The following is an 18,752-nucleotide window of genomic DNA, read 5'->3' as shown; positions in this document are numbered from 1 at the left end:
CTAATTTGGACGAGCAAGAAGTAAAGGAAATATCACTCTTATTTCTGCGGTTAGTCACCAAACGAAAAAACAAGAGGGGTGGGGGAAAACAAGTGGGTATTCACACGTCGCTACGGATGGCTGCGCCCTGGACTGTCAAACCCTGCGCGCTCCCACCCCCATTCGTCCTTCGGGAGGTTTGGACTATGAAGTAAACTATCTTTAACTCTGAAAGGATCATCCGAAACATGTAAAACATTTTACAAACAAATATTTTACAAACACTAAATAGCAGCGCCGGACTTAACCACTGTTTTTTTTTTTATCGTGCGTAGTATTAGCGTTTTCCTAATTGAATGACACCCCAAAAAGACAGTTTTTGTTTATATATTTCAGGAGATTTTTATGAGTTAAAATTTTTTTTAATAATTTCCGGAGATTTCCAGGACTTTTTTGTATATTTTGCATTTTCAGTAGATTTCCATGAGGCCTGCGAAAAATCTGTTATAAGTTTTAAAAATGGTTTAATTTAATAATTTACACCTAAATATTAGCGTGGGGCCTATGAAAGTGCGGAGCCCACTGCGATCGCATAGGTTGCAGTGTCCCAAGGCCTGCCCTGCAAAATAGCGGCCTATGCTACGTCACCCCACGAAAAAACAAGAGGGGTGGGGGAAAACAAATGGGTATTCACACGTCGCTACGGATGGCTGCGCGCTGGACTGTCAAACCCTGCGCGCTCCCATCCCCATATAGCATGGTTAGCTATATGAATAATCCACTTCTTGATAGGAATCACTAAATGACACTTGAAATCTTTTATAACGTAAACATATGCTACCATATAGGTCTGTATTAACCTAACCATGTACTTGACATTCACATACAAAGGCCTATCAACAAACTATTCTCTGCCACATTGTTTATGGCTGTGTCCAAATGAATTACCTCGTAGAACGTATTTAGCAACAGCCGTCACCATGACATTTTTCTAAGTACCTTGTGTCATGATACTTCTCTGTCTATTCTTTAATATCTTAAATATGCAGTGACTTCTTTCACAAGCTCCTTGTGTACAAGACAGTATAAATACAAGAGACACACCTGCCAATAAATCTTTAAAATTCTGTATCTATAACAGCAACTATCGCATCATCTGCATTTTCTCCTTGGATTCGGTGTCACTGCTACCCTGTTCTCGGCATGTGGAATTAAATGAACAAAACCAACTCTTCAACTTCAATTCCTTTGTTTGCCCACCTCACAAGGTCATCTGCTGCTTTCTTAATAACTTGCAGATCCTGTTCATGTATCTACAGCTTGGAGTTGGCTACACACACAATGTTATATGCTCTCAGAGCATCACGTTCATTTGTTTAAAGGGAATTTAATATTCATGTGGAAAACAAATACTGTCAAGGTTGTTTTATATTTTAGCAATGTCTCTCTGTATTTCGGTCTACATCTTCGTTGTCTTGACAGTAGTATTTCTTTGTTGAATATAACGTGGCTTGATCTCCAGGAATAAATGACGTTGTGCCTGTTCATTCATAGACGCTGCCATCTTGACATTTAACAAAGGTTGAATTGATTGTGTTTTCAAAGTTACAGATTTATAATTGTGCACTTTTCTGCTCCCCCTTTGTGCTTCTTTTTCGATTCTGATGCATATTGACTCCCAATAATTTGTTGTCACCTGTTACACTGCTCAATAGAATAACTGTGTAATTGTGAAGCTGACAAGATCATGCTATAACTCAACCATACCCATAACAATGCCTTTGTGACTGGACATTCCATCCATAGACTAGGAGCATTGTGATTGGTCCTTTTATAGATTCATCCGAATATATTCACACCAACGTTTAATTAATTTTAAATCTTTATACGAAATATGAGTCTTATATTGCTTGTTCAGCGCTCAATGTGTAGGCCCCTATAAACGATGAAGTGATGATGAGCTAGGAATGTTTGGCTGCACTCTGGACTGGGTTATTCCAGCTGGAGCTAGCCTCTTGGCCTTGCTTTTTTCTCTAGCGCTTTTCTTCTGCCAGCGCTGTTCTCTTTTTCTCAGCTATTTGTGCGCCAGTTTTAATAGCGCGACGCCATGATGGTCTGTTTTTTTTTGCGCTTGATCAAAATCAGATCCCAATCACAGATGAATCCATGCTAATACAGCAGCAGATTATTGAAATAATCACAAACTAGGAACTTTAACCAATGTTTGAACAAGGGTACCACAAATTCTGATTACAATTACATATCTCAAATTTAGATCCTACATTATGGGTCTTTAGACAGATGTTGTTGAGTGTTTTCTCATCTTCTTATTTGGTACAAAGTGGATTCAGTGCCTTGTTCATGAACCTCATCACAAATAAAAGAAACCGACTGGTGGAGTATGCAGCGCTCACACTAACCAACAAACTGTCGAAAAGGATGGACAGTGAGCGTTTTATTTTTATCTCTGAAAGTTGAGAAACACTGCTTCCAAATGATATATATATATATATTATGTATATGTTTGTGTGTGTATGTATTTAGGTTAGGGTTTACTCGCGGATAGGGTTAAAAAATACATAAACCCCTACTCATAAGTTCTGGATCCGCTAGTGTATTAAAGACTTGTTTGGATAAAGATTCTATAAGTAGATTTCCAATTGATAATTTCTATTAGCTATTTAACTTAACCTTTCTAGTTTTCTTTTAATGTTTATGTTTTTTTCATTTTTTTTTTACAAAGATAATTTACTGTATATATCTCAGAATGTGCATTTGTTTAAATACTGGATATAGTGCTTGGCGCAAGGGCTCTTTCCAGTAAGAACCTATTCTAGGGTACAATGAACGTCTTCCGAAATAATGAAGGGTCGGAATGTAAAATAAAATATTAATTAAGTACACACACACATATATAATATATATTATAATATTTATTTATTACTTTATATATATGGTCGGGAAGAAGAAAAAAATCCCATGCCTCCCCGCGCTAAAAAAAAAAAAATCCTGACTACGCTGACTGTTCATTCAGATCTGACAAAAATGTACTATGATACAACCAGTAAGGACTCTTCCCGATAGTCCTGGTAACACGTGGACTTCCTATCTCTCGACAACTCGAACAAGTCTTATTTAGACTAAAAGTTAATCGAGGTTCAGTTTATTGCTTCTAATAATGAATCCTACTTTCTGTCAAGTCAATGACTCTTGATCTGAATAACTAAGTCCCATAATTAAACTATAGTCACTATAAAAGATGTTTACTGTGTTGATAATGATATTACAGCTCTATGAACTCTGAAGGAAACTATTTCCTGTTTGTATATTGAGATAGCTCAGAAGGTAAGTTTTATTTCATATTTGCAAACTTTGTGACAGTTAAAAGCTTAATCATAAATATCGTACATTAAAAAATGCTTCTTTTTAAAAAGGATTACTGCATTATTTGTCCCTCTCTCTGTCTCTCTCACTATTTCTCTCTCTCTCTCTCTCTCTTTCTGGATATATAAAAGCATTAAACACAGAATTCACCCATTGATTTGTTTCCATGGTGTTCATTATTATTTTTTTAACCAGTAAAAGACAAACTACTGCTGATGACAGACACAAACGTCGAAAAGAGAACCTAAATCGAATACAGCCGACAAAGGTTATGTCCAATGTTGATATGACAAAATATGTAGGTTGCAGCTTGAACCTACATATTCACATGAAATACTGTATTCGTAATTAATCTTCGGACTCGAACTAAAGCCTTATTATTATGTCGACAAGTAACCTCCATCCATTTTCATTTCCAATTTCAACAAATCGTCCTGAATCCACTTTTCTTTTAAATTGCGTTTTTCGCATAGCGCCGCTCCCTTTTGGCAGCAGCCGCACACACCTCTTTTCATTTCCAGTGAAGCGGGCGGTATTCTGACGTTTCTGAAACATATTTTTGGCACGTAAACTTTAGTATCTTTTGCTTGGAATAACGCCATCGACTCACACATAGAACTACTTTGGGCTCGTTCTTCTCAATACCAGTTTTCTCTCTCATCACCCAGCCATCATGTTTACTCGGCGCAACGATTGTTATACGATTTAGACTGTTGTCTCTAAGGTACCGAGTACAAAATCTGCATCTCTTCGTTTTTGGGCTTGGATATAACCATCTTCAATTATGAAGTAACATCGAAAACATGTAAAACAATACCTGTCAACAACATATTTTGAAGGAAGCGCGGTGGCTGAGGAGTAAAGCGCTTGGCTTCTAGACCAGAAGGTTCTTGGTTCGAATCCTGATGAAGACTGGTATTTTTAATTTCGGGATCTTAAGGGCACCTCTGATTCCACCCCAGCTCTAATGAATACCTGACATTAGTTGGGGAAAAGTAAAGACGGTTGATTGTTGTGCTGGCCACATGACACTCTCTTCAACCATGGGCCACAGAAACAGATTACCTTTTACATCATCTGCCCTATAGACACAACCAACGAGTTGAAATAATGTGTTTGATTTTTATTTTCCCACAGATGCGCAGCCTTATTCTTGTAGTGGTCATGAATGTTGCCTTCGGGTCAGTGATGTCCTTCACAAGGCAACCCAGATCTGCAGATGCAAAGGACGATCTTGCTAGGCGCGCTCTCCTTGGCGATTTGCTCGGAAATGTTCTCGGCGGCTCTGTAGGTGGCGTGGTCAACAAAGCCGAAGCACTTCCTCAAAATCTGCTACAAAATCCTTTGGGAACTGTGAAGGATGCCGTTGGTAGACTTCCCCTGGTAGGGGGTCTAGCCAACAATCTTCTGAACACTGTGACTGATGTATCAGGAAGTCTTCCAGTCGTTGGAGGCCTGACCAAGAGTTTGCTGAACAACCCGTTAGGTACAGTGCAGGGTGTCACTGGTGGGCTTCCAATCGTTGGTGGCGTTACTAGCAGTCTGCTAGGTACTGCTCAAGGTCTAACTGATCAAAAAGGTCCAGTTCTAGGACTTTTGAATGGCCTTCTTGGTAATGTGCTATAAATGTATAATTCTTAATGTAATGTTTGATTACAACAATATATATTCAAAATGTGGGACATTACTTTTGCTAGCAATAAAATATGACAATTTAGATATTTTTGTCTGTTTGTTTTTGTCCAAAACAGTGAAAAATTAATTAGAGTTTTAACGTATATGTTTTCTTAAAATGTGCTATGTTGTTTCATTTACAATGATTTTTTCTGACAAATTTCTTGTGGAAAATATTCCTTCAGAGTTGCGGTGAGTCACTTGGGTTCCGAAACGAGGGGTCCCGGGCTCGACTCCTGGGATTTTTTAATTTCTGATCTTTAGACCGCCTCTGAGTCCAGCCATCTCTAATCGGTACCTCACATTAGCTTGGGAAAGTTAAATGTCGTTGTGCTGGCCACGTGATACCTTCGTTCAGAAACATATGACCTTTACACCATTTGCCTCATAGATCGCAAGGTCTGAATATGTATATTATATTTGCCCCGCATCGAAGGATACACTGAATTTCCCCCTTCAATTATTCAGCATTGTTCTAAATGTGGTTGACTAAATTAACATTGATGTCATGATTTCAGGATGCACAAATAATTCGACCTTTGAACTTTGAGGCAGAACTGGCAATAAATTGTCATAGGAAGCAAAGAATCCTATGGGCTTCTTTTTGGATTAGAAGACAGTAAAAAACTGACTTAACTAGCTTAGCTAAAATGTATAGAATGTTAATTTAACTAGAATCAATGACTATGTTTGATACACAGCGCGATAGTGTGATGCCAGATCAAGCGCAAATCTGAACCCTTTCTATTAATTCTATAATTTCATAAAAGCACAAGGTCTTAGTATTTGCAGGCAAAGTCCCATAACTCGTTTTTTTAAACGTTTTTATGTTGAGTGATATTCTGCCTGCTCTTGGCTACCGAAAGAAGAAGTGGAAGATGCATGGATACTCCAGCTGAGGGAATGACCCAAACCTGGACCTCTCAGTTCGTTATAATGGGGCATCTATTGCCAACTTTAGCCAAACTCAACATTCGAAAAGGTGGGCTTACTATAGTCACCACGAAACACTGATTTAAGCATTTACATAGAAATCGGTATCCCCGAATCAATCTAACGATGTGGTCAATGTTAATCCAACTGAATTTCATTTGTTTGAACCGATAACATTTTCTTATATTATAAGCTGACATCATAGCAATATTAAAGGGTATACAAATAAAAGAATAAAAAAACCTAAGCTAAGAAAACTTCGCTATTTCAAATTTAAAAAAAAATAATTTTTAAGCATAAAAAGGAATTCAATTTACAATATCCTTGTACAGTTTATTTGATTGAAAATATTTTCACATTTGTAGACGTTGAAGAAATAAGATGTATGTCTTACAATCTTTCATTTTATTAACATCAATAATAGACATGGAGTGCAAACACACATACTTATTTACCATACGGTTCTTATATTTATAAATTTATGCCAATCTTATGACAGCACGTGTACATATAATTAGGATGCATTTCAACCTAATCTAAATAGCTTCTATTGCACTATATAACAAGACATTAGAAGTTCCTGTTACGAGTTGTACAGGTGTGTCACTTTGGCCATTTTAATCTTTTTTTTTACAAAGCTTATATCACCTCACTCCGTCTGTCTGTCTGTCCAAAAATCTGAACAAGTTATTTCTCCGACACTCAGTCTCTGATCAAGCTGAGATTTTGCACGATTATTTCTTTTAACTAACAACAGATGAATCAATGAACAAAATTAATCAATTAATTTAATTAGTATTGGTAATAAAATTATTGTGCTTGATATCTCAAAGAAGGGAAACAAATAGTACTTGACTGAAGTGGTGGTATAAGCTGAATTAGTCCCCTTTTTAGTATTTTGCTTGTTTTATTTTTGTTTTGCAATTTATGAAAGCCAATCGAGTTTGTGTTCCTAGTAATAGATGCGATTATAGATAGTGATTGAATGAATCATCTGTATTCTATAATGTTCCTGACATTATCGCAGTGTTGAGTGTTGTTTAAATCGGAACAACTGTAATGTTTGCAATATGTGGATTGAATTAATTTCTGGAGAATATTGGAATTGTAATGAACCTTTACAAAGAGACATGGACATTGTTATCACAGGCAGCAAAATAAATAAATAGATTCTTTATGTCCCGCCGTGTATTGATAACAAATATTGGTAAACTAACATTGTTACAAAGCACTTTATCCACTTTTTTTTTTTACAAAGCTTCTATTAACTCACTCTTTCTATTGTCTGTCCATCTGTTTGTCTGTCTGTCTGGTAAAAAGTTTGAACACCTTATTTCTTCCAAATCCATTCTCGAATCAAGTTGAAACTTTGCACAATTATTCATGGGCGTAGAAAATACACTAATCAACGTAGTAACAAAATATAAATAATTAGTCAATTAATTACGGTTTAATTAACAAATTTGTGTTTGATATTAACAAGGAAATTAAACCTTTGGTATTCAGAGATATAATTAAATTTGTGGGTCAATTTGCCCTTTAAAAATTATACATGTTATTTCTCCCAGACTGAATCTCGGATCAAGTTGAAACTTTAAACAATTATTTTTTCTACCAAAAAAAAAAAAAACAAAAAAAAAAAAACAAGAATCGATAAAAAAAAAGAACCAGTTAGTCAATTTATTATTGGTAATTACCCGGGCATGCTACCCTGCCTCATAGTGGCACCCGGGTCGAAACGATCATAAGAGGAAACGATTAGGCTAAAGGGTAGCAAAACAAGACTCCCGTGGGGGTGTCTAAGGGGATGCGAGAGCATCCTCATTGCACTGTGCGGAGTTGTAAAAAAGCTCCCACAACCTTGTCACAATCTAGGCGCTGTTTCTCAAGGGGCCGTTACATGAATGGCGTGTCCCGCATAGTAAGCCTGGTATAGAAAAAGTAAAATGGCGGGGGCCTTAGTGTACGCGGTCTCTTGCCGCGAGTCTGAGTCTGACCCACCCGTCAGTGTACACTGTTCTCATTCAGGCCGGTGAGAGGGAGCTCTTGTTCATTTTTTGCTGGCTTAGAGTTCCAAGAGCTGAAGACTCAACTCTACCTGACAGTTTAAGAAGAAGAATTGGTAATTAATTATGTGCTTGATATCAAATAAGGACAGTGTCTAAGAGAGGTGGATGAGTGGGATTTCTTCTGGTGTGTGTCCTATTCTTAGTTGGAAGATTGTAGATTGCTCTTTGCGAGAGAGGGAGTTAATACTATCAACCGCTAACTTGTACATTTTAATATAGCACAATATTTGAAACAGAAAATAACATATTTCCTTTCGTAAAAATTTCGTTGTTTACTTTTTAATCAAATGAATGAAACAACTTTGTGTTCAAAACATAAGCTCCGTCACTTCCGGTGCAAGTGGGTGTGTTATAAGTGGACCACTGTAATTCCTTATCATCATTGAGCTCTTTATGTGTTTCAATGTAATGACCCACGGACAAATGTTTGTAATAGCCGTGTGGATGAAATATTAAAATGACCAGATTTTCTTTGGCAGCCTCCTGGTCACCGAAGTATTTATCAAACGCAGTCTCCCAAGCGTCGATGAAAGTGTCCACACATTTCTCTAGTTTTTCGGCCAGAGTGACGTCACACGTGACGCAAAGCAGTTTGGACAGGTCTTTGGTCATGTCACTGGAGGCCAGACGTAAGCCTTTGATGGATGTGACCTTGCTTGATTCACTGTCGTAGAAGAGCTCACACGAGGTATGCTGAGCTTCAAGGTCATCAAACACCACGTGACTGGCTGTAACCACTCGGATCAGCCACCAGAATTCGCTTGGAGCGGACGATGTTTTACAAGTTTCACACGGACAACTTTCTTGACCTTTGGTCACTTCCTCAACTCGTCCTGTACCAAACACGGTTTTATCTTGCACGTCATCTGGCCATGAGTAGGGTGTCTCGATTCCAGGCCAATGTTTTGGTCTGTTAGGACTGATGGCAGAGACTTTTATTCTGACCACTAAAGTACTTAAAGCGATGACCAAATTGTATATTTCTTGGCTCTGATAAGACTGGGGTAAACTCTCTATAGAAAAACTTTGAATCGGGATAAAAGAGCTATGTTCAGGTTGCTTAGTACAATTCAAAAATTCATATTTCTCTTTTCTCATGTGTTCCTCAAAATTATCACTACTTCCCTTTGCGTCTGTGAAATAGAAAAAAATGCTTCAGTTGATCGTTAGAAGACAAAGTTCATTGATACTGAGTTACGTCTTACAGTTTGAAAAGAGGCGCAAGATATGTCAGATGTCCTAAATGAGTATTTAAATATAAAAGAATAAAAACTATTCGGTATTGTGTGTTTCTATGGTGACGATGACCAAAAAATAACGATTGGCTGCTGGTTTTGCAGTGTGAATGATGCAAGATAAGCGGTACTATCTTGGCTACGACAGACGACTCCAGAATGCCGAGTGTAAAGACGTGTTTTTACAGTTAGTTAGATTTGTTTGAATTATAATTTTTTTTTTAAATTTCATCTGACGTTGAAATTGTTTATACTTATATTTAGAAATGTTCACAAAGAAGTTATTTAGTTTACATTCATACTAGTTGACCCACGGCGTAGCATACGCCACTATTTTGCAGGGCCGTCCTTAGGCCACTGCTATCTATGCGACCGCAATGGGCCCCGCACTTTCATAGGACCGGCGCTTATTCTAGGTGTAAATTACTAAATGAAACAATTTTATAACGTATAACAGATTTCCCGCGGCTACCAGGAGCTCCTGGAAATCTCCTAAAATTGCCAAATATAAAAAAAAAGTCCTTGAAATCTAAGGAAAATATTGAAATCTTTAGAAAATTCCTACAAATATCATGAAATATATAAACAAAATTGTCATTTTGGGGAGTCATTCAATATGGAAAACGCCAATCCTATGCGCAATAAAAAAAATGGCATTATGCAATACTCGTAATTGTGGAATTCGGTGAAAGAAGCTTCTCGCGCCTCAAACTAAAGAAGAATTACTTGAGGTCAACAATTCTTGTAGATAGATTGAAACATTTGATAATTCTTGCTATTGAGAGTAATCTATGTAGGAAAAATTTATAGTATACTGTATGACCTCTCTACGTGCAAGGCTCGTAAAGTAATTCTGCACGTAGTAAAGAATGAATAAAATGCAAAGACGAATTTATTTTCTAATACAAACTCCTTATTTTCACTTATTATCCGTATCCCTATCCAAACTTGGCCCCTCAAAATCCGTTTCGCATAGGGCCCCACATGGTTAAGTCCGGCCCTGCTATTTAATGACGGGTGAATACTACTTGTTTCCCCCCCCCCCCATCTTTTTTTTTTCGCCGCTTAATTTACGTGGGGTAACTCTAGTCCAACTTGAAGAAATAAAAGAGTGATCTTTTCATTACTTCTTGGTATCCAGACTGTTGAGCCATGAAGGGAATTATATATATAGAAGAAAGATAATACAAACTTTTATTTTTCACTTATTATCCGTATCCCTACTCAAACTGGGCCCGCGAAATCCTTTTCACATAGGGCCCCACAATGGTTAAGTCGACCCTGCTAATTAGTGACGGGTGAATGATACTTGTTCTCCCCCCATCTATTTTTTTTTGGCCTCTAAATTTACCTGGGGTAACTCTAATCCATCTTGCTGAAATAAAAGAGTGATCTTTCCATTACTTCTTGGTGTCCAAACTGTTGAGCCATGAAGAGAATTATATATATATATATATATATATATAGATTTGTAAATTGAAATATAATTCGCCAACAGCGGTTTAGTTATCTACCAGCAGTTTGGGGCTACAAGTCAACGACCGTCGTCAACAGACATGCAGGAGAAACATGCTCAGTCTTCGGCTTTGTGAGCACAAAATGGCGCTAGTGAAAGAATAGAAACGCCAGCCCTAGTTATAAAATGATGTAGCTTAAAAAATATTGCTAGAATTTAGTTGGACAATTATTTTCTGCTATTCACTCCACAGAAATAATAAGCTCCATTGGTCCAGCAAAAAAAGATATCCTTATAGTTAATAAAAAAAATACTCATTGAAATAGATGTATGATCATTCATAGATATACCCTTATATTAGATTATAGCTGTTATATACTCTCAATCTCAACATATTATCAAGATGTCATTTATTTAATAATATATCACATTATACACTAAAGAAACACAATGACGCTACTCTCTAAGATCAGACGACAACTCGGCCCATCATTCCTCATTCTGTTCCAGAACGAGACTGCTTTGCTCGCCTATCTTAACACCTCTTTGTAAATATTAATTAACCACAAAAGAAGTGGTGTCCTTTTTGAAACACTATGTCAAACTATTTAGATTCACTATATTATGATTTAAAAGATTGTATATTGAATAAGGCACTTTGCAAGCTCTTACGTGTTATGAAACTGGATCTAAATATATTGTATAGTTTGAGAGATATAAACGTGACAGACGGACATACAGACAAACCCAACAAAACTAAGAACGATTTTTCCCATTTTGATAGTCGCTAAAATTTTAAACAATATATTTAAATTGTTCTAATTATTTGTAATCAACAAGAGTCGTTCTGCCTCCCATCTTCAACTTTATCTCTTCTTTCATTCTCCCCCCGCCCCCTCCCCCCATGCTCTTTTTCAAGTGCTCCTCTTGCATCAATCCAACTTTTTACATCAAAAATCTCCAGCAAGGAAAAAACACGCACGTACGCTCTGTGTTATTGTCATAGACATAAATAAATATAGACTGGCCGATTAAAGAGTTTTATGAAAGGAAAATTTGTGACCTGCAATTTTGTGTACTTTATTATACAGCATTTATGAGCAGTATAAAAGTTAAGTATTCATATCTATTTCAGCCACACGCCTATATATATATATATTGTAAATAAGGAGGCAGTGTAGTTTTGTTTAATCTCTAAGAATGAAGATCACGCAATTTTTCATAATTCAGAAATCCGAATACAATAGATATACATGTTTTCAAGTTACATGAAGTTACTTCCTTCGGCCAGTCTATATTTATTTATGTCTATGGTTATTGTATAGTCATAATATTTTTTAAATATGACATAAATTTTGATTTTATGAACGATTTAAAATGAACTACTGTCGGACGGAATAAATAAATTAATTAAAGTTTACATGTGTACCTGTTTTAGGCTCAACCACGGCTGTTACTTGTTCTGTAAAAAAAATAGTTTTATAGTGTAAGGAGAGGCTTAATTGTCCACAAACAATGTAACATTATATAACAATGCTAGAAATTTTAATTTAATCGTATTCAATTTTTTCACCAAATAGCTTTACAACTAGTATACAATAGTTCAAGTTAGCTTAAAGGATCGAAATATGGAAAAGAATTAAAAACTTTAAAGACTGTATCATTTACCTCCCTCATATCAAAGCCCAACTGAGACACTTGTTTTTATAGAGTAAAACGATATGGTATTAATAGCGTGTTTATGATTAAATTCTGAGTCATTAATTAACTACATAATTTATTCAAAATAATTGATGTAATGCAAACAAAGTTTTTTTTTTTTCAAAAGCTTTTTATATTTATTTATCTCTTTGAAAGCGACTGCTCTATTATACGTATAAGAATGTCACTGATTAGGTCCTGACAAAGCTAGGACATCTTGTTCTATTTTGTCCAACGCTATACCATTGTGACCATTATTGTCATCGGGTCGGGATCTACACTGCTGTTTGTGCCCATGTGGCTGGTGAGACCTATATGAACAGGAAATGTTGCACACTCGCACACATAAACTCTTATACATAGCTACACACATACACTGTCACACACAGACATTGACACTCTCTCTCTTACACACACACACTCATAAACTCGTAAACACACAATCACACACATACTCAGTGACCCAGACAGTTGTGTGTGTGTGTGTGTGGGGGGGGGGTATGTACGAATATAGATTATCAGTTACATTAATGATTCGGTATGTACCTGACTGTCGCCTGGCTGACTTCTTGTCACGCACTAGGGTGTAATAATCTAAGAATAATGTAGAAAAAGACATGGTTGATTGAATATAAATTACATTCTAAAAATAACATTAACTTCACATTTAATTATCATATAAGATTTTTTTTTACAGTAAAAAAAATTATTTCTTCAACTAGGTTATGTTTTTTGAAATCTTTGCTTTTTCAAACAAAACTATAAAAAAAACACACACACATACACAAACATTGAGATAACAAAAATGTAGTTCTCTACCTGATGTTACACTGCTTACGGTAGAATCTAAAGAAACGAAGAAACAAAATCTGTATTTAGGAAATCTTCAGAAAAAATAAACAAATTTTTTAGGAAAAATCCTTAGAAAGGTTTTTTAAAGTGTATGCCCAATGAAAAATTTGGAAGCTATCTATCTATCTATCTATCTATCTATCTATCTATCTATCTATCTATCTATCTATCTATCTATCTATCTATCTATCTATCTATCTATCTATCTATCTCTATCTATCTATCTATCTATCTATCTATCTATCTATCTATCTATCTATCTATCTATCTATTTATCTATCTATCTATTTATCTATCCATCCATCCACCCATCTATCTATCTATCTATCTATCTATCTATCTATCTATCTATCTATCTATCTATCTATCTATCTATCTATCCATCCATCCATCCATCCATCCATCCATCCATCCATCCGTCCGTCCGTCTGTCCGTCCATCCATCCATCCATCCATCCATCCATCCATCCATCCATCCATCCATCCATCTATCTAATCTATCTATCTATCTATCTATCTATCTATCTATCTATCTATCTATCTATCTATCTATCTATCTATCTATCTATCTATCTATCTATCTATCTATCTATCTATCTATTAATCTATCTATCTATCTATAAATCTATCTATCGTTAGCCATTTAGCTAGTAGCGATGCACCATATTTCAGGGATCGATTATTGACAGAGACTCGACTGTGGTTTTAGAGATTAAATGCTATTTCATCCCTGAAACTGTCTGAACTTAGTTCTTCACTTGTTCTTGTGATAGTTTTCCCGTTCAAAGAACTCACCTAATACACTCGTAACAAGACACTCAAACATCTTCGAAGTAATTTGTCAAAGTCAGAGAGACATTAAAGTCTAGGCAAACCTTATTTCACTTACTATCTAATTACCTTTCAAACTAATTATCTAGTTAACTAAGCGTACATACTGATAATTTTCATGATCACTTACATTTCGACATCTGATGTTTTCCTGACTTTCGCTTGTTTAATCTCTTTAATGTCCCTTCGTTTCCAAGTGTTCCATAATCTAAAAGAAAAATAAATATAAATAAAGCTTAAATCTTAGATTTCATTCAATAACTGTACGAATAGGCATTAATATACTGTATAGGCAATATTGATTTCATGTAGAGCTATTGCGCTGACAAAAAATGTCAAAATATAAATATCTTACCTGATGTTTCGCTACTCAATACAGAATCTAATGAAACAGAATAAAGAAAAGCAATAGAAAGTAGGTGTTAAACTAGAAATAAAAGTTCAATAATGTTTTAAAGTAACATCGCAGTCTAAAATAGGACGTGATTGGTCATTACTTTGGTGATGCAATATGATTGGTGACCACACTAGAGATCTAATATGTTTGGTCCTCACCCTGAAGATGCCAGATATGATTGGTCCCTAATCTGGATATGCCAGATATGATTTGTCCCCACTCTGGAGATGCCAGACATATTATTGGTTCCGACTCTGGAGATGTAATATTTTTGGTCCCCACTTTGGAGATGCAGTCATGTGATTGGTCCCTACTCTAGAATTGCCAATCATATTACTGGTTCCTGCTATGTAGATACTCCAGAGATACAATATGATTAGTCACCATTCTGAAGATGCGATTTACTTGGTCCCCATTCTCTAGATGCAATATGATTGGTCCCCATTCTCTAGATGCAATATGATTGGTCCCCATTCCGGAGATGCAATATGATTGGTCCCCATTCTCTAGATGAAATATAATTGGTCCCCATTCTGGAGATGCAAATCATGAGTATATCATGCAACCTTTAACAATGTATCCTTGGTTGTTCTCTTAAACCAGGGGTCGGCAACCTTCGGATCGCGAGCCACATGCGACTCTTTGGATGTTAAGCTGCGGCTATTTAGTTTCATGCGCAAATAGTATTTATTTTATCGAAGAAAAAAAACATTTAAAAATGTTTTGATTCGATTAACGAGTATTAGGCACCGAATCTATCTCTCAGCCACTTGTACTCGCCTTTCAGCGCACCCCTTCACCATGTCTTAAAATGTAACATATTTGTTGGTGGATATTCAACTTTCTTTTGTCCTATCATGTGATACATACGAATTCGCACACAAAAGACACGGCACTGGTTGGCCTTGTTGTCAGATATAGGTCTTTCCAAGATCCAAAAGAAGAACTTCTAGGATTGCTACCGCTCTCGTGACAGACTAGTGGAGAAGATACAGCTAAAGTCGTACAAAAAATACCTTGAAGACGTAGGACGTAATCATCTTTTTTTTAAAAGTAACGTCTGTATCATATAAGAAGATAAGAAGAAGGTCCAGAAATGTAAGTACTTAACGCAACAAAAATGGACAGCTTTAAATGAAATGCTGAAAGTTGAGGCACTTATATTCGACACATAATAGTCTTCCGGATTGCTACAGTCAGGTGAAAAAGTTGGCATTTGGAGTGCTGACTATTTTTGGATCGACTTATTCGTGTAAGCAAGCTTTCTCTTGCATGAATATACTTAAAAGTAAAGTAAGAAGCCAACAAACAAATGAAAATTTACAGTCGTGTTGAAACTAAAAACTAGTTATGAGCCAAATGTATCCAAACTTTCTAAAACCATGCAAAGCCATAGTTCTCTCTGAAATTGTTTGCACAATTGTTTCTTATTGAAGTACAAGTTTGTGTTGTATGTAAATGTTTAATTGGTCAAATTTTATACTTCAACAATAAGTAATTATCTAATAATACCAGATAATTTTTTTTTGAAAAACACTATTTATATAAAGATAAATAGATATATTTTCTTATGAATAAATAGTTTTTTTTTTTCAAAAACTTTATTTATGCGAGTACTATTTATTGTTTAAAAATTTTGTGGCTCTTTAAAAACGTTGAAATTTAGTAAATTGTAATTTTTGGCTCTTTCGACTCAAAAGGTTGCCGACCCTTGTCTTAAACCACACTACGTCCTGGAATAAGTAACGAAGCCACTCAAAACAAAGAGTGTAATTGAGATCACTCTAAACGTATTACGTTAGATAATGTTTTTCTTTCTATTGTGTGCTCACATTTGACGTCACATTAGCATAAATGTCCCATGTTTAATGGCACCACTAAATATAATACATTAAACATTTCTAATTGCTTCTATATGGCGCATATTCCATACTAATAGCATGCTCAGTGCGCTTTGGTCCAATCTCTTTTTCTGGACCAGTTGAGGGAGAGAATATCTAGAACTAGTGGGAAGCGTGGTCGAGAGGCCAAGTGCGCTTGAACTTGGCTTGGCTTGGCTACCTAGAAGGGGCCCCCAGGGTTCGACTACCGACTCGGGCAGAGTTGTGTTTACTGAGCGCCTAAAGGCAGCACGGAAAACCAACTCCTAGATACCCCCTCCCCCCCACCGGTCCACAAATGAGATTGGACCAAAAGCGCTGTGAGCATGCTATAAGCATGAAAGTAGCGCTATATAAAAGCTATAATAATAATAATAATAATAATAATAATAATAACTATCCCATGCAGCCTCTGCTTGAGTTGGAATTCGAACTAGGTGGATAAGCAAATAGCCTAGCGATTTCAGCAATATCGTACGTATATATTGCGAACCATTGGACAGTTCTGAACACTGTACGAAGCACAGACATCACCTGTTGGCATCGATATTTATGCCACAAGGGAACTGAGCCTTACGTGGTTGTGACAAGAGGGACAAAAAGGGTGGCTACCTTTATTTTTTTTATTAGACTTAGCCCCCTTTATTACTTGATTTAAGTCCCTGTCAATTGTTTACGATGGCCACTCTCTCTTGAGCCTTTCAACTGACCAGTGTATTTTGAATTAAATCTATATACTGTTTAACTCATAGGGGCCTACTTGTGTTGTACTATTGTTGTGTTACTCAAGAGGAGTGTGCCACTGTTGTGGGAAGAGTATTTCGATAATGAGCTAAGTAGACTTTATCAATTTGTTAGTACTAAATTGATTTATGTAAATGGTATATGTCTACTTAGTCTCTTATCCTCTTCTGTATGTTTTTTTTTTGAAAGACATATTTTGTTTAGATACGAGACAGTAGTGTGTCTCATGAATGACGTCATTTCATGGTTAATGTATGTATGATATTATTGTAAACTAATGTAAACCCTCGCTTTGGTTTTTGACATAAAATGTCTCATGAATAACGTCATTGAATTGTTAATGCATGTATGGTATTATTGTAAACCATCTTTTTGGTTTTGCGGCACAAGACATTATTGTGCTTCTATGATGGTGGTCCTTTCATTATATTGACCGGAAACTGTCTTGCTACTTTGCTTAGTTTCATTATGTCATTTTCTTTTGGTGAGCCTTTATTGCCATTTATATTTTTTATGATCTTTTTCTTTTGTTTGTAAATAAACTCCTTTTTTTTTGTTGCAACTGAAATCTCAGAATTATTATTTGTTTGTCTCGGTAGTATTATACATCTAGAGGCTATAGTTATTAGCCTAGATAATATAGTTGGGACCACAAAGTACCACTGGACTAACTTGCCAGTACAGTACAGGTCACTGGTCTTATGACCTATCCTATTTGTAGGTCACAGAAAGAGCTGACAGTGGTTCCAATCCCGCTCGCTGCTATCCTCTACCGCCATGTCGAAGGTTTGGGCGACAAAATAATAATCTTCATTTCTGAATAAAAGTTAAAAAGAACCTATGTTGTTGTTTTTTATTACCTATTGATTTCGTGTGACTTCTGTCTGTGGCATCATAGTACAAGGTTTCCTCACTTCTAAGGAGTTCTGGTAATTAAAATGTAAACAAGCAAAATAAAAATAAATAATTAAAAAAAAAACTTATATTAAATATATTAGTATCAATATTTTTTAAACAATTGTCTTTGTTTAGCACAATTTCATTTAAGCTTTCTTAATACAATATGATCCTATCACTTGTCTGGACCAGTTGGAAAAAGGTGGGGGGGGGGGAAGAAAGGGGTATCTGGGTAATCGCTTTTAAATGTAATTAAAAAAGGGAAAGAAACGACCTGATTTCAAACTTGTAGGTTAAAGCTTTCTCAGGCTTCTTAAGTTAACGCGGTAACCACTCTGCTAGCGAAAAGTCTATGAACATGGAAGATTGCAGAGTTATCTATTCTTTTTATTTCATGTTTGTGTTCACTCAGACGTCAAGCTAATATAATGGGGACTAATTCAGCTTAAGCCACCACTTCAGTCAAGTTCTATTTCTTTCCCTTGTTTGAGATAACAAACAAAGTAATTTATTAACAATAGTGAATTCACTAATTGGTTTTAGTTTATTTTTGAGTTGTCAGGTAAAAGAAAAATTGGGCACAATTTCAGCTTAATCTGAGATTGGGTGTCGGAGAAATAACGTGTACAAACTTTTGACCAGACATACAGACACACGAAAGCACAGACAGACAGACAGAGTGAGTTGATATAAACTTTATAAAAATAATCGCTCAGATTT

General features: G+C 35.9%; 2 protein-coding genes across 3 annotated transcripts in view; one reads left to right on the top strand and one right to left on the bottom strand.

The window, feature by feature from the left end:
- The first annotated feature begins 3,280 nt into the window (after positions 1 to 3,280).
- LOC129926619 (uncharacterized) lies at positions 3,281 to 5,068 on the top strand. The gene is made up of 2 exons (XM_056031630.1): positions 3,281 to 3,324; positions 4,501 to 5,068. The coding sequence occupies exon 2, from the start codon at positions 4,501 to 4,503 to the stop codon at positions 4,987 to 4,989; it is 489 nt and encodes a 162-aa protein (XP_055887605.1). The 5' UTR covers positions 3,281 to 3,324; the 3' UTR covers positions 4,990 to 5,068.
- Positions 5,069 to 6,277: 1,209 nt separating this feature from the next.
- Positions 6,278 to 18,752, bottom strand: part of LOC106079695 (uncharacterized) — a 21,031-nt gene continuing 8,556 nt past the window's right edge. For both annotated transcript variants that reach the window (XM_013240898.2, XM_056032631.1), the window contains 7 exons: positions 17,996 to 18,061; positions 14,470 to 14,496; positions 14,245 to 14,322; positions 13,251 to 13,277; positions 12,978 to 13,025; positions 12,160 to 12,192; positions 6,278 to 9,172 (listed from right to left, as the gene is read on the bottom strand). In XM_013240898.2, coding sequence (XP_013096352.2) covers positions 8,319 to 9,172; positions 12,160 to 12,192; positions 12,978 to 13,025; positions 13,251 to 13,277; positions 14,245 to 14,322; positions 14,470 to 14,496; positions 17,996 to 18,061 — 1,133 coding nt within the window. In that variant the 3' untranslated portion in view covers positions 6,278 to 8,318. The remainder of the gene's footprint in view (positions 9,173 to 12,159; positions 12,193 to 12,977; positions 13,026 to 13,250; positions 13,278 to 14,244; positions 14,323 to 14,469; positions 14,497 to 17,995; positions 18,062 to 18,752) is intronic.

Source organism: Biomphalaria glabrata, chromosome 6, assembly GCF_947242115.1.
Source record: "Biomphalaria glabrata chromosome 6, xgBioGlab47.1, whole genome shotgun sequence".
Lineage (NCBI taxonomy): Eukaryota > Metazoa > Mollusca > Gastropoda > Planorbidae > Biomphalaria > Biomphalaria glabrata.
Note: the sequence above shows the minus strand (reverse complement) of the source record. Positions and strands in the feature narration are given on the sequence as shown.